Below are 16,624 nucleotides of genomic sequence, written 5' to 3'. Positions count from 1 at the left end.
ACACTGTTTCAACTCCAGCTCTGAGATCCCGGCTGGCTGAAAGCAGGTTTCTGGGGTTTTGTTTAGCTTCTATATTTGTAACAATGTTTCAAACTGCAAGCTCAGAGGCCGGCAGCCGCAGGCTGGGAACGTTGGCTTCCTCGGTCACTGAAGCAAGCAAGCCTCCTGTTAGCTTCAAGCTGCCTGGCTGCCAGCCGCCATCTTGGTTGGCAGTTAATTTGCATATCGCCCTGATTAGCCAATGGGAAGGGTAGCGGAGGTACGGTTAATTACCATGTTTCTCTTTTATTAGATAGGGTAGAAATGATAACTTGGGAGAAGTCTGGTTGACATGATTAGGATGTAAGTTTTCTGGGTTTAGTTTTAATTTTTTGTTGCTAAAAATAAATAACAAAAATATAGAAAACTGCACAAAAGTACAGCTTAATGAATTATATATAAAGTGAACACTTTGGTAACCACTGCCCATGTCAGAAGATGGACCTGGCCAGTCTGTTCAGAAGCCCTCCACATTCCCCTCCTAATCATTTCCCCATGAAAGGAACTTAATAGACCTGTCGTTTACAATATTCACTTCCTTTTATAGTTTTGTCACTCAAGTGTGTAAACAATATTGCTTTATTTGTCTTAAATCTCTGTAAGTTCCTCTTTTAGCTCTCCTTTTTTATTTTTCAATTTATTAAAGAAATCAGCTAATTTGTCCTATGGAGTTTTTCAGTCAGGACTTTACTGATTGCATTCCTGTAGTATAATTTAACATATTCTTTTGTCCATCCTCTGTATTTCTTGCTATAAAAGGAAAACCAGTGTCATTTGCTATAAGGAAAAGATAATCAAAATTTAAGTACAAAGAAAATATAATAGTGTTAATGAATTCTAGCCAGACACCTTTGTGCCTTAAGCTCTGAGCCTTAGACATCTTCAGCCCTTTGTTAAAAAGTGAGATAAGCTCAGTCATGTGGCTCAGTTGGTTGAACGTCACCCCATGCACCAGTAGGTCACCGATCCCTGGTCAGGGCACATGCCCAGGTTTCAGGCTCAATCCCTAGTAGGGGGTGTGCGGGAGGCAACTGATAGATGTTTCTCATTGATGTTTCTGTTTCTCACTTCCTCTTCCACTAAAATCAATAAAAACATTTTTTAAAAAGTGAGATAAGCAAGTCATGAAACATTAAAGGCATACTGGCACCAACCAAACTTTTCTAGAAAATATAACCAAAGAATTAAAAGATATTTATTTATTTATTTATGTTGGTAGAAAAGCAAGCAAGAATTTCTTGACAACAGCAAAACCACACTTAGGACAGTGAAATATGGAGGGCATAGAGGAAGCAACAGGAGAACCTAGGCTGGGCTGCTTTGGCTTACAGGGAAGTTAGAGAAAAGGGGGCCTTGGAGACAGGTTCATGGGGTTAGCCTGGGATGAGTTGCCACTGCCCGTTGCTCCCCTGGTTGCAAGTGTTGTGGGGTCCCTTGGAGTTTAGGAAATAAGTGCCTGTGGGGGAAGGGAGAGTGCCTAAAGAGACTTTTTTTTAACCCTCACCCACGGATATTTTTCCATTGATTTTTAGTGAGAGTGGAAGAGAGAGGGAAAGACAGAGAGAAATATCGATGTGAGAGAAACACATTGATTGGTTGCCTCCTGCATGTGCCCTGACAAGGGCCTGGGCTAGGGAGGAGCTTACAACCAAGGTATGTGCCCTTAACTGGAATTGAACCCAGGACCCTTCGGTCCTCAGGCCAACACTCTATCCACTGAGCCAAATGGGCTAGGATGAGACATTTTCTTATAGGAATGAGTACATTTAGTAACTCAGCTATTGCTTGACAGCTATATCATACCAGGGGTACTTATTTATCTTGCACTTTGAAAATATTGATCTGATCTAACATCTTTGCCCTTCTTACTATTGGAAAGTTGTAGCACATAGAGATTAAGTAACTTTCCCAAAGCTACACAGCCAGCTAAAGCTTTATCCTACAATATTGATGGTTAGTCCATTTGTTCTTTTCACTATATTTTTCTTGTTAACAAGAAGGAAAAGTGTTTATTAAGCTGTTATTGATAAACGTTGATATAATGATTCTTATTGCTTATTTTTTATCTTCCAATGTGTATTTATTATACAAATATAACAACAATAAAGGTTGTTTAAAAGATAATTTTGCAACTTTGCAAAATCAACTTTTCCATATCTATGTCCTTTTTTATTTTTTTGGTGTGGGTCTAATATGGATCCAAGTTTGTGTGCTAGTAATAAAGTTAATTGAACAAGTTTAACATTATAAGGATTGTCCTAGTATATTAGTTTCTTTTCTTTTTTTAATATATATTTTTCCTTTATTGATTAAGCTATTTTCTTTTTAAAAAAATAATTTTTTATTAATTTCAGAGAGGAAGAGAGAGGGATAGAGAAATAGAAACATCGATGAGGGAAACATCATCGATAGGCTGCTTCCTACATGCCCCCTACTGGGGATCAAGCCTGCAACTTGGGCATGTACACTGACCAGGAATCAAACTGTGACCTCCTGGTTCATAGGTAAATGCTCAACCACTGAGCTATGTAACTGCCAGCCTGGCTATGTTAATTTTTTATTGTTGCCATAACAAAAGTGTCACAAATTTAGTGGCTTAAAAAAAACCAAAAAATTTATTATCTTATAGTTCTGTGGATTAGAAATGCAGAAATGGGTTTCACTGGGTTAAAATTAGTATGTCAGCAGGGTTGTGTTACTTCTGGAGATTCTAGGAGAGAATCAAGTCCTTTGCCTTGTCCAGCTTCTAGAGTTTCTCTGGATTTCGTGGCTTATAGCTCCTTTATATTCAGATTTTATTTTGATGCTGACTTCCCTCTTCCCTCTATGATTTATGTTGAGTTCCTTCTGGTAACACAGGATAATCCCAGCTTAATCTCATAATCACATCTTCAAAGTCCATTTGCTGTGTAAGGTAACATATTTACAAATTATGGGGATTAGGATATGGACATCTTTGTGTATAGGGGTCACTATGCTGCCTACCATACTTAGGCTCCTAATTTTTTTTTTTAATACTAATTTTGGGATATATTTTTAGCATTAGGTGGTCTCTTTGGTCAGCCTACACAGGCTCCTGCCCAGTCCAACCAACTGATAAATACTGCAAGTGCTCTTTCTGCTCCAACGCTGTTAGGAGATGAGAGAGATGCTATTTTGGCAAAATGGAATCAACTGCAGGCCTTTTGGGGAACCGGAAAAGGTTATTTCAACAATAACATACCACCAGTGGAATTCACACAAGAAAATCCCTTTTGCCGATTTAAGGTATTAATGCTTTTGATCTTCACTTGAAGGGTGTGTATAAGACAGATTATGATATTTGGTTAAAATAATACCAAGGAAACAGTTGCTTGTTTTTTTCAGTAGTCCTTGAACATGGTACAATTATATTTTTGTTTTAAAAATATAAAAATTATAAGATTGAGGTGATTTCATACATGTGTGTTTGAAGGTGCCCAGAATATGATTGAAAGGTGTGACTAGAATGTAATTTATAACCGAGGGAAAAAATGTTAACAAAAAGGGAATGGTCTGCTTGGCATCTATTAAAGGGAGATGTAAAAGTAGAATTTAGTGGTATTTATCTAACATTTGTCCTGGAAAGTATACCCTAACCATACAAGAGTATCCTATTGTCACTATTAATTGCTCGATGTCAAGGCCATTAAAACAATGTAGTCCATTTTCATTGTTGATTCCATGCCTATCAAGCAACGTGCTCATATGAATTTGACTTCTCAGATTCTGTTCATCAGCCAGTTAGAGTATATAGGTCAATTTGTAGTGTATTTTTTATAACAAATTAATAAATTACAATCCAGTTTACTTTAGCCTCTTTTGAGTTTTGTTGGCGTGTATCAGTCTCTTAAACCTAATCAATGTGTACATAAGCCTAGTGTTTAGAGCTACAAAGCTTAGAATCAGACCCTTGGACAACAAAAAGGAAGTAGTTTCTTTTAGTATATTGAAATTTTAATACCTTTTTTTAATGACTAAGATTTATGCAGTAGATAAACATAGATTGAATATAACAATTTGACTTTCCTTTTTTTTAAGTTGATAAATAACATACATATGGTAAAATACACAACGAACTAGAGTGAATTTAAATTTTTCAAAAACTTGCATTATAATTTGTGACAAACAAGAAAAGGCTTCTATCTAAAAGAGTAATTCTCTAGAAAGATATAGTTTATCATATCTAAAACCTAAGATTCTGTGAGTCTAATATATAGTAAAATGACTTACATTTTGGTCCATGACTTTTGCAGTCATTTTTATGACATTCAGAGTTGTTTCAACTGTGTAGAAGCACCCAACAACAATGGATATCAACGTTTTTCAGAGGCAAAAACTACTTAGTTACTCTTTTGAAAAGGAATTTTTAATTTCATTCTACAAATTTGTTATTCTGGGTTAAAATAATTTCTTTGAAATGTGTAACGTCCTAGGGCACAAGTAGGTAAGAATCATTATTTCCTTCACTACCAGACATTAAACTGTTTCCCCATTTTAGCAGATATGAAGCTATTAATATTAAATACTGGATTTAAGATTTGTACATATTTCTGATATTGTTTATTTTGTCATTCCACAGGCAGTAGGTTATAGTTGTATGCCCAATAATAAAGATGAAGATGGGCTTGTGGTTTTAGTTTTCAACAAAAAAGAAACAGATATTCGAAGCCAACAACAACAATTGGTAGAATCATTGCATAAAGTTTTGGGAGGAAACCAGACCCTTACAGTAAATGTAGAGGGTATTAAAACATTGCCAGATGATCAGTAAGTATACAATAGGTATACTCTTTATATCTGCATGCCTTGGTCCAGGGAGTGATCAAGTGATTTTGTTGCTAAAACCCCAGTTAAATCTCAGAGCAGAATGTTATTTCTCAGATAGTGATTTTTTAGTATTTATACAGAAACATTTTAAAAGCTTTTTTCTTAATCTTGGATTTTGTAACTTACTGGATGCTAATAATTTTTTAGATTTTTTCACTTAGAAACAGGAATAAACATTAATCTTGACTGTGCATATCAAGGGCCACAAAGATGTTAATGGAAAGTTTTGACTGATTACTGTTCATGTTCCTTTATGGATAAATATGATTGATTAACTTCCCTTGTCTGATAATTTTCATACTTAGTGGCAAAACATTACTTTAGAATATAACTGAAATCAGATTTTACTTCCTGGTCTTACTTGCAGTAAAACAATCTATAAGCTTCAACAGAATCTCCAAAGTACTTCTCAAATCTAGAAAAAAAATAATAGAACTTTGCAGCTAAGCAAACCTTTGACAAGTATCTTATTTGCCTGTCTCATTTTAACTTTATCACTTAAGTTAATTTATAAGTGAACAGAACATTAAGTAAGAGTATCTTATTTTTCAAGATTCAAGCCCTGGCCTTAGCTCAGTTGGTTAGAGCGTCATCCCAGTATGCCAAGGTTGTGCGTTCAATCTCCGGTCAGGGTACATATAAGAAGCAACCAATGAGTACATGAATAAGTGGAACAACAAATGATGTTTCTCTTTCTCCTGCCCCCCTACTCCCTTCCTCACTCTCTTTAAAATCAATAATTTTTTAAAAAGATTTAAGAAAAAAATAGTTTAATTCCCTTCTAAAATAGTCATTTCTTAATTAGACTAGTGCCCTTTTAAAAATCACATGCTGCATTGATATTTGTGGCTGTGAGTTATATGTTCATATTTTATAACTTGGTTGTTTTTTTCCTAGGACAGAAGTTGTCATTTATGTTATTGAGCGTTCTCCAAATGGTACTTCAAGAAGAGTTCCAGCTACAACACTATATGCCCATTTTGAACAAACCAACATAAAAACACAGCTGCAGCAACTTGGTGTAACCCTCTCTATGACTAGAACAGAACTTTCTCCTGCACAGGTCAAACAGCTTTTACAGAATCCCCCTGCTGGTATGTTTCTATACTCATAGAGTTGAGGAAATGAAAGACTTCGAGATATATGCTTCCTCTGTTTTGGGAGGTGTTGGTTGATTATTAATGTTAATGAAGCCGTTGTCAGCTTATCACATGTCTGTTTATTCACATAGATTGGAATTTTTTATTTCATTTATTCATCTGCCTAGTTTTTTATTTTTATTATATAGCTAATATGTTTGTTAGAAATAGCGAACTAAAGAAAAATCATGTATAATCCATCTACCCAAAGATAATTTACTATTTTATTTTTTTCTAGTTTATCTCTTGTTTTAACTGAGTCTTCAAGTAAAACCTGAATGTGTTCTTATCATAAAAGGTCCTTTCATGTTCTTTCCCCATTTTCTATTAGATTTTTTTGTCTTCCTTTGTGATTTATAAGAGCTCTGTAATATATTATCTTATAGGTTGTAGGTGTTTCCTGTCCATTTACACCTTTTGTTTAGCTTTATCTTACAAAATTTTTATTTTTGTAGTGGTCATATTTGACAGTCATTTCTCATTACAGGTTATGGGTTTTGTGTTTTATGTTGGGAATGCCTTTCATACAAATAGCATAAAAATGGAAAATAGTTCTTTTAGAAAAAATGTTTTTTCTTTGTGGTAGGTGTTGATCCTATTATCTGGGAACAAGCCAAGGTGGATAACCCTGATTCTGAAAAGTAAGTGTATCTTGTTTTCATATAAGAACTAATATTTGCTACTAGGGAAGCAAACAAATGCAAACTATTATAATTATCCTTATATTTTAGGTGAGCTTACTTTTATTTCTATTGCTTTTCTAAAAATGTTTTATTTATTAATTTTAGAGAAAGAGGGAGACAGAGAGAAACATCAATTTGTTCCACTTATTTATGCATTCATTGGTTGATTCTTATATGTGTTCTAACTGGGGATCGAACCCGCAACCTTGGCATATAGGTAGCTCTAATCAACTGAGCTACCCAGCCAGGGCGATTTCTATTGCTTTTTAAAGAATGTTGACTATGGTAAGGCAGCATTTTGTGGTGAAAACATTGAAATCTGAGTACCATTACCCTAATAATGTTTGTATTTAATAATGTAACTTTTTCCTGAACTATATTTCCTCATTTGTAAAATAGGGAGATTGGATTAAGTTTCTGTGGTGTGACATTATTGATTTCATAGTTGTAGATCTGCCTTTAAACTCTAGAAATTTAATGTGAAATTATATGGATGTTATTATGAAAACCCTTTTTGAATTTTGTAATAGTAGACTTAAGGTTTGAAAATTGACCACTTGATTTCTTCAGGTTAATTCCTGTACCAATGGTGGGTTTCAAAGAACTTCTTCGAAGACTAAAGGTTCAAGATCAGATGACTAAGCAGCATCAGACCAGATTAGATGTAAGCATTTACCTTCATTTTCTGGCCTTGGGATCATAGAAATTTCTTTTCACCATGTGTGTTAGTTATTAACTAATTTTATCTCATAGGGAACAATATAGTGTATACTGCAAATTAGCAATTACAGTGTTATACAACTTTCTTTATTATAGTCTCCAAAATCATGTCAATCTGATTTGGTATATTTCAACAATGAATTTAAAATTGTTGGCCTAGCAAATTAGACTTGCATTTTCAATTCCAGCCAAAAAATGCATATAATTTGCTCTATTATAAACACTTATTTATGGGGCCTTATAAAAATGAAGGTTATAATTATGATGATGTTATCAGTATTTTATAATTGTTGGTTAATGAAGCAAATTTAAGTTACTGAATGCTTAAATCTACATAATATTTTGTTTTATAAAGTTGACTTTTGTAATCAAATACCTAAAGGTCGCCTTCAAATTCTCTAAATGGAATTTTTGATGAGCTGTTCATTCAGATTCTGTTTGAGTAATGAAAACCTGCTGTTTTATGAAGCAACCCATTTTACTGTCAGCTAGCTCTAATCGATACAAATTCTCTTTTTACATTGATCCAGTATCTGCCTTGTTATAATTTACTCCCATTTTCTCTGGCATTGCTTTGTAGGTACTTACTGTGCTTCCTATGACAGCTCTACAAATATTTGAACATCATAATCATTCATCCTTTCTAGTATTAGCTTCTCTGGATGAAAATTCCAGCATAGTTTTGCACGTGGCATGATTTCTGGACTTTTCATTACCATGATTTTATTGGTTTTTTATTGACTTTTTTCTGGTTTTGTTTATGATTTCATTAGTTTCTACTCTTAACCATTTTCTTTATTCTGCTTGCTTTGGATTTATTTTTCTCTTTTTCTAGTTTCTTAAGGTAGCAGCTTAAGTTATTTGAGACCTTTTGTCTTTTCTAATATGAGCATTTAGTGCTATTAATTTCCTTCTAAGCACCTTTTTACCTAAGTCCCACAAATTTTGGTAATGTCCTATTTTCATATTTGACTCAGTCAGAATATTCTCTAATTTCCCTTGAGGGTTCTATTTATTGGATTATTTTACTAGTGGATTATTTATTATTTTTTAAATTAAACTTTTTATTACCTTTTTTTTGGGTGACATTGGTTAATAGGATCATATGAGTTTCAGGTGTACATTTCTATGATACATGATCTGTATACTGCATTGTGTACACTACCCAAGTCAAATCATCTTCCATCACCAGGTATTTGGCTCTCTTTACTCCCCCTCCCCACGCCATCACCTTCCCTCTGATAACCACCATACTATTATCTGTGTCTATGAGTTTCACTTGTATATCCCTCATATGAGTGAAATCATATGGTTCTTAGCTTTTTCTGACTGACTTATTTTACTTAGCACAATATTCTCAAGGTCTATCCACAGTGTCTCAAATGGCAGTATTTCATATTTTCTTATGGCTAAATAGTATTCTATTATATATATGTACCACATATTCTTTATCCAAGCCTGGATTATTTAGAAGTATTTTCATTTCCAAGTGTTTGGAGATTTTTCTCTTATTCTCTTGTTGATTTCTAGTCTGATTCTTGATATGTTCAGATAACTTTGTATGACTTAAGTTCTTTTAAATTTGTTATCGTTTTTAACAAATCGTATTCTGGTGTTCTTGGGTGTAGTTTTCTGTTACCATGAGTGAAATCCAGTTAGTAGATAGTTCAGTTCTTATATAATCTTGTTGATTTTGCTGTTTAAGTAGTTCTGCTATGAGAGGAGAGTTGAAGTTCCCAGCTACAATTGTTTTATCTTTTTTCTCTCTTTTTTTGTTCTACCATTGGAGTTGAAGAAACCTGATAGGATTTTAATCTTCTTAAATTTACTGAGACTTATTTTGCCATCTAACATGTGGTCTGTCCTGGAATAGCATATTGTTTTACAGCAAACTTTTATAAGTAGAAAGAGAATACTGTAAATAATGATAAAAAGTATAATGTGGTAAATTCATAAACCAGTAACATAGTTGTTTATTATCAAGTATCATGTACTGTACATAAATGATACTTTTATGTTACTGGCAGCACAATAGGTTTGTTTACACCAGCATCACCACAAGCACAAGTAATGCATGAGCTATGACCTAGGTTGTGGATTCAGTCCTCTGTTGGGAGGCAACCAGTCGATGTTTCTCTCTCTATCTTTCTCTCTCTCTTTCTCCCTCCCCCCTCCTTCCCTCTCTCTCTAAAATCAATAAACATATTCTCGGGTGAGGGTAAAAAACAAATTTTAGATGTACAAAGGGTTAGAAATATAAAGACAAATTTAAAAGAAGGAGTTTATATTTTGAGAGATGAATCTCAGGCTTATCTCAGAAATTACACTTTGTATATAGGTGAACCTGATAAATAGTTGTGATACATATACTTGATTTACCTTAAACTTTTAAAAAATACAGATTATATCTGAAGATATTGGTGAATTACAGAAGAATCAAACTACAACTATGGCCAAAATTGCACAATACAAGAGGAAACTCATGGACCTTTCCCATAGAACCTTACAGGTAGTAATCTGGATATTTTTTCAACATTTATAAGACTATATATGTAATAGAAGTGCTAAACATGAATTTTTTTGCAATAGAAAAAAGGTAATAATAATAGTCTGAAACTAAAAGTAGCAAACTTTCTCAGTAAAACCTGTCAGTTGGAGGAGTGGCATCACAAGATTGGGTGAAGAAAGTTAAAAATAGTCTAAAATTCACATCTTACTGAGAGGTTCAGGGGAAGCAGTAAAGAAAGAAATCATCTTGCCCTGGCTAGTGTGGCTTGGTTGGTTGGAGCATTGTCCCATACACACCAAGATCCCTGGTATGGGTGCATGCGGGAGTCAAATAAATTATAGAATAAATTACAGAATGTGGAAAGATGGATATATATATAAGATAAATACTATTAATGGAAACAGGAAAATATTCTTTTCACTATGATGAAAAAACTATAAAATACTTAGGAATAAATTCATGAGGAAAATATAAAATCTGAATTAATGTTTACAAATAGAAAGTATGACAGTGGGGTTTCAATTTAGTAGGTATATTTAACTTAAATAATGGAGTAACTGGCTATCCATCTGGAAAAAATTAAAATTAGACCACTGTATCACATCATACACAAAAATAAGGTAGATTAAAGACTTAACTCTTAAGAAATTTATGAAGCTAGGGATTAGAGAGACTTTTGGCCAGAAAGCCAGAAACTATAAAACAAAATTCACTACATAAGAATTAGAAAATTTTGTATAGCAAAAGATACCAGAAAGAAGCTATTTGTCAATAATTTAGTGATTTCAGAAAAAAACCAAACTTGAATTTGGAAATAGTATAGATTTTAGCTATAGTATAAATATCCATATTATACAAAGAGATCATATAAATTGACAAGAAGAAAAACAATTGAAATATAGGCAAAATATGTGAAAAAGCACTTCATAATGTGGAAATGATTAAAGAAAAGATGTGAGTTCCCTTTAAACTCATCAGGTTGGGAAAAATTTAATCATTACAACCAATAGCTGACAGGAATGTGGGGGAAAGCATACTCTCCTGTGCCGTGTGAATTTAAATTCGTAGGATCTTTTGAGAAAGCAGTGTAGCAGCTTCTGTTAGAAAACATAAACTTTTATTTATTTTATTTCTAAATATATTTTTATTGATTTCAGAGAGGAAGGGAGAGAGAGATAGAAACATCAATGATGAGGGAGAATCATTGATCAGCTGCCTCCTGCACGCTCCCCACTGGGGATCGAGCCTGCAACCCAGGCATGTGCCCTTGACTGGAATTGAACCCGGGACCCCCCCGGTCCGCAGGCCGATGCTCTATCCACTGTGCCAAACCAGCCAGGGCTGAAAATATATATTTAAATCCTACACATTCTTGGGGTCTATATCAGTAAATAAAGATATATACATACATAAATGTTTATTATAGCATTGTTAACAGTGTCAAATCTAGAAACAAAATATATACTCCTCAATAGGGGAATTAAATTAATTATTGGTTAATGGATGAAAAATTATGGTCATTGAAAACAGTGTACTAATGTAACTTGACTAATATAAATGGACAAACATGATTCAAATCTTGAACTAAGATTTACACTATATTGTTAGTATATTATTTGGCTGATTTCTGCCAACAACTGATTGTAATAAAATTACTTGAATAACTGAAAAGAGATGATTCTATTGGTATTAGTGGGTTTTCTTTGTATAGGTCCTAATCAAACAGGAAATTCAGAGGAAGAGTGGATATGCCATCCAAGCTGATGAAGAGCAGTTGCGAGTTCAGCTACATACAATTCAGTGTGAACTAAATGCACCTACTCAGTTTAAGGTAAGCACTTATACAACTACTAGAGGCCCGGTGCACGAAATTCGTGCACGGGGGGAGTGGGGAAATTCCCTCAGCCTGGCCTGCACCCTCTCCCAATCCGGGACCCCGCTCGCAATCCAGGACCCCTGGCTCCTAACCACTCGACTGCCTGATCGCCCCTAACCACTCTGCTTGCCTGCCTGATCGCCCCTAACCGCCTCTGCCTTGGCCCCTGCTGCCAAGGCTTCGTCCAGAAGGATGTCCAGAATGACATCTGGAAGGTCGTTTGGCTGTTCAGTCTTATAAGCATATTATGCTTTTATTATCCTATATAATAAAGAGCTAATATGCAAATGGTCGTCATGCCTCACGCCAGGGCTGGGGGACCTGAGGCCGCACCCCCTCCCCTGGCGCCGGGGGTCCTGAGGCTGCGCCCCCCACACTGGGGGGCTTGATGGGGGTGGGTCTGGCTGGGTCTGGGTCTCACGTGATTTCGAGGCACATGCGGGTGGGCGGGGACTTGACTCTGGGTCCCGCAGCGCACCCCAGACTCTGACAGGAGGGAGATTTTCATATATATTTTACTAATTTTCTTTCATCTCTGACACTTCTATTATAAAGAAAGGGCAAATAGCAATATTAAAATATTTCCTCTAATTCCCTTTTAATGTGCACAAATTTTGGGAACTGGGCCACTAATTATAAAGGTAGAATTTGTTTCAGGTGGATCTACAGAAAAATACTATTGGTCTTCAAAAATAGGACTTTTGTATACTTGTTTTTTTTTAAAGTATTTGTTCTCTTTAATCAAAACTTTCTAAAGTAGACTCTTAATCATGGTGTTTTTGGCTTGTGTTAACATTTCAAATAGTGTACAGAGGAAAATTAGACACCTTTAATAGAGTAGTAACCATCCTTTTAAAAGGAAACATTCTCTTTTAAAAGCAGCTGCTGTTGTTAGCAGTTTAATTTGACTTAAGTCTTATTTTTAGGGCCGACTAAATGAACTGATGTCCCAAATCAGGATGCAGAATCATTTTGGAGCAGTCAAATCTGAGGAAAGATATTACATAGATGCAGATCTGTTACGAGAAATCAAGCAGGTAAGTGTCACATTAGTGTGCACTTTTCTTTTTTAATCCTCACCTAAGGATATGCTTATTGGTTTTAGAAAGAGGGTAAGGGAGAGTGTGAGAGAGAACATTGATTGGTTGTGGTTGTCTTCTGTATGCGCCTGACAGGATTAAACCTGCAACCTAGGTATGTGCCCTGACTGGGAATCAAACCTGAGACCTTCCTGTGCAGTTCATGGGACGATGCTCCAAACAACTAAGCCAAACCGACCAGGGCTAGTGTGTACTTTTTAAAAAGGTGATCAGTCACTACTTCATATCCATTGAGGTGGCTATTATTAAAAAACAAAAGAAAAACAACACAGAAATTAGTGTTGATAAGGATGTAAAGTAAGTGGAAAACTTGTGCATTGCTGGTGGCAATGTAAAATGATACCACCACTGTAAAAAACAGTTCCTTAAAAAATTAAACATGGAATTACCATATGATCCAGCAATTCTACTTTTGGGTGTAAACCTTAAAGAATTGAAACCAGAAACTCAAATATATGTATACTCATGTTCATAGTAGCATTAGTCACTGTAGCCAAAATGTGAAAGCAGCCCAAGTGTCCATAGATGGATGAATAATTAAAATGTGGTATATACATACAGTGGAATATTCAACCTTTAAAAAAGGACACTACAAATATTTTATGATTCTACTTCAGTGAAGTACCTAGAGTACTCCATCCAATTCATTAGAGTAGAATGTTGGTTGACAGGGGCTTAGAGAGGGGAAATGGGGAATTTGTGTTTATTAATGGGTACAGAATTTCAGAAAAAGTTCTAGAGGTAGATGGTAGTGATTGTTTCATAATGTGAATGCTACTGAATTGTTACTTAAAAATGGTTAAAACGGCCATATTTTTGTTATGTATATTTTACCATAATAAAAATTAAGTAAATCATTCACTTCCCCAACCCCCCAAGAAATGAACAAGAGGTAATAGAGGCACCAAAGTTCCCTGGACCCTGCTACTCAATGTGTTGGCAGCAGCAGCACCTGGGAGGTTATTAAAAATACAGAATCTGTCCTTAATGCCAGTCCTACTTAATACATTAAATGTATTTGTATGTACATTAAAGTTTAAGAAATAACTGTTCTGTATCATACCTTCCCAACCTGTATGCCACATAGAAAATATAAATATGTAGAGTTATTGATCCCCTCAGCCCTCAAGGATCCTCAGTGAAGGTTGGGGTGGCCAGGACCTCCATTTACCTAAGGCTTACATTGTATGAACAAGTTGAAAAGTACTGTTCTAGCTTATTTTCAGTATAAATACAGATTGATTTAATGAAAACTGTCCAACCATTAACTGTCTAAAGAAAATGTATTGAGGCGGTAAACTTTGTGAAACACTATGTAAGACTGTTAGCATGGCCCAGAGGATTTTAGATGTTTTTAAATGTCATCGACAATTCTGATTTTATTATGTGCTTTAGAATGGATATTTCCATTTTATGCAATTAAAAACTAGTTTGGTTCCTAGGTTCCTGGACAGTGTGCATACATTTTAGTTATATTCCATTGTAAATATTTGCAATAAAATTAACTGGAAGATTCCAGCATATTCGAATAAAGAACTATATTAAAGAGTTTATGTATGCAATAAAACGGGGAATAATACAACCACCTACCTAAAATGATGAAAGCAGTATATTGTTTTGGGATTGAATTATGATTCATCACTACTTTATGACCTTGAGCAGGTTACTTCCCTGCACCTCATTTTCTTTATTTGTAGAGAAGAGTAATAATTGTACCCGAAAAAGTGCTCAGAAAGATTTTAAATGACTTAATACTTATGAAACTCTTCAAATTGCCTTAACCACTTAGGAAAGACTCTTAAAAACGTTAGCAATTGTAGTTATCACCATTATCATCACTATATACTTTGTACTAAAAAAATGTGAAAATTCTCAATTTTCAGAATGATTACTTTATTAGTCATCTATAGTTGAGTACCTTGCATTGTTTTAATATACGTTTTATCAAAGGTTGATAAAAAGAACCAAAAAAAAATCTGCTTCTGTAATATTTCTGTCGAAGATATTGTTCATTACATATTTGACTTTGTTTACAGTATGTATTTTATTGTAGGTCATATAAAAAAAATTAGCAAAAGATAAATGTGCATGCCCACTATATTTAGAGCATCTACAGAGTGCTGTATTGCTAGTAAAATCATCCTTTTTCCTGTGAGTAGCTTGCAGTTTAATAAAGTAATGTATTAATATTTTCCTTAATTTCTTCTAGCATTTGAAACAACAACAAGAAGGCCTTAGCCACTTGATTAGCATCATAAAAGATGATCTAGAAGATATAAAGTTAGTAGAACATGGATTGAATGAAACCATCCACATCAGAGGTGGTGTATTTAGTTGACAGATCACAAACTTGTGTTAAAGGTTCATGAACTATATCTTCTTGCTACATCAGGCCTTCCCTAAGAATGAAACTGACCACATGGAGGAAACGGAAAGAAAATTCTCTGCTGGCTTGGCTTTTGAGAAGGTTACTGACAAATTATTATTCTTCAGATTTGAAATAAGTCACTTCACAGCTCTTCAAGGACAGCCTTCGGAAGATTTATATCTAAAAGCTGTTACTTACTTTAAGAAGTACATAATTACCAAAAACGTACTATTGTACATTTTTACAACAGCATTTTTCTTTAAAATAATCAGTGTTTAATGATTGTTCTCCATTGAGCCAGTACTCTGCTTTCCATAGCAAGTAAATATGCAATATCTACTTTGCACATAAAATGTATGACTACTTGGCTGTTGGAGATTTGTACTTCAGAATATAAATGTACATCTGTTTTTATATTTGTGAATTCATCTGTGGGAGGAGTAAAGAAAATCCAAGAGTATTTAATGATTAATGTGGTTTTCATTTCATTCTATAAAGATTTGAAAATATATTTTTATATTATTTTGCTTATTTGAAATTTACAGAACACCTACGCAATTAGGATATAATAAAATTACATTTTATCATTTTTGCAACTTTTGTTTCTTTAAACATTTTTATTTCTAAAAATGATGAAAACAAATAAATTCTTGATTGTAATTACTTTTCTATAATTCTGTTTGGTGCTTTATTTAGCTCTGGGAGAATGACCATTCATGTCTATCACAATTCAAGAATTTTAGTCTTTGCTTGTTTTAAAGTCTGATTTTTCCCTCCTAAGAAAAATATATCACTGCTGCTTATTTGACTTGACAAAAAAACTTCAGATATCATTTAGGATACAGAATTACCTAACATATTAGTATCTAAAAATCCTAGAAAATCTGAATTAAACATCATAATGTGAAACAGTGAATCTTTCATAACCAGGTAACTTTAAACAATTTTTCTTACCACAAATTGCATACCTGGCTGCATCATGTTGGCCCCCTCTTGGAAATGCTTTAACTTTCATTTCTGCGTGATCCTTTGGTATGAATCTTGCCATTGTGTTTGTTACAGGGATAGTGAGGAATGTATACCAAGAAGCCATCCTCTGAAATCCCACTATAGGAATTTCAGTCCAGCTGCAGATTAGGGTAACAATTGTATAGGAGACTGAGAACTTTAAAACTGATTGTTTTATTTCCAAGTTAGTTACTAGTAGTCTGCAGCCACTTTGCCAAGATTATGGCATGCAAACTTGTTACACTCTATATACCACCCTCTTTCATCATACTTTCCTAACTTGTTGTTACAATCCGACAATGTTAGGAAATAAATTTTTTTCTCCTTGGACCAG

The 16,624-nt window shown here is 34.3% G+C and overlaps 1 protein-coding gene across 2 annotated transcripts in view; it reads left to right on the top strand.

Annotated features, from left to right (window-relative positions):
* NUP54 (nucleoporin 54kDa) overlaps positions 1–16,355 on the top strand; it is a 23,508-nt gene extending 7,153 nt beyond the window's left edge. For both annotated transcript variants that reach the window (XM_014537901.1, XM_014537892.1), the window contains 9 exons: positions 3,080–3,306; positions 4,640–4,827; positions 5,785–5,981; positions 6,613–6,667; positions 7,280–7,373; positions 9,831–9,938; positions 11,650–11,769; positions 12,741–12,851; positions 15,124–16,355. In XM_014537901.1, the coding sequence (XP_014393387.1) occupies positions 3,080–3,306; positions 4,640–4,827; positions 5,785–5,981; positions 6,613–6,667; positions 7,280–7,373; positions 9,831–9,938; positions 11,650–11,769; positions 12,741–12,851; positions 15,124–15,252 (1,229 nt within the window). In that variant the 3' untranslated portion in view covers positions 15,253–16,355. The remainder of the gene's footprint in view (positions 1–3,079; positions 3,307–4,639; positions 4,828–5,784; positions 5,982–6,612; positions 6,668–7,279; positions 7,374–9,830; positions 9,939–11,649; positions 11,770–12,740; positions 12,852–15,123) is intronic.
* Positions 16,356–16,624: the final 269 nt, after the last annotated feature.

This window comes from Myotis brandtii, unplaced genomic scaffold (genome assembly GCF_000412655.1).
Source record: "Myotis brandtii unplaced genomic scaffold, ASM41265v1 scaffold1038, whole genome shotgun sequence".
In the NCBI taxonomy this organism is placed as follows: domain Eukaryota; kingdom Metazoa; phylum Chordata; class Mammalia; order Chiroptera; family Vespertilionidae; genus Myotis; species Myotis brandtii.
The sequence above is the reverse complement of the archived record's forward strand: the minus strand, read 5'-3'. Positions and strand labels throughout refer to the sequence as shown.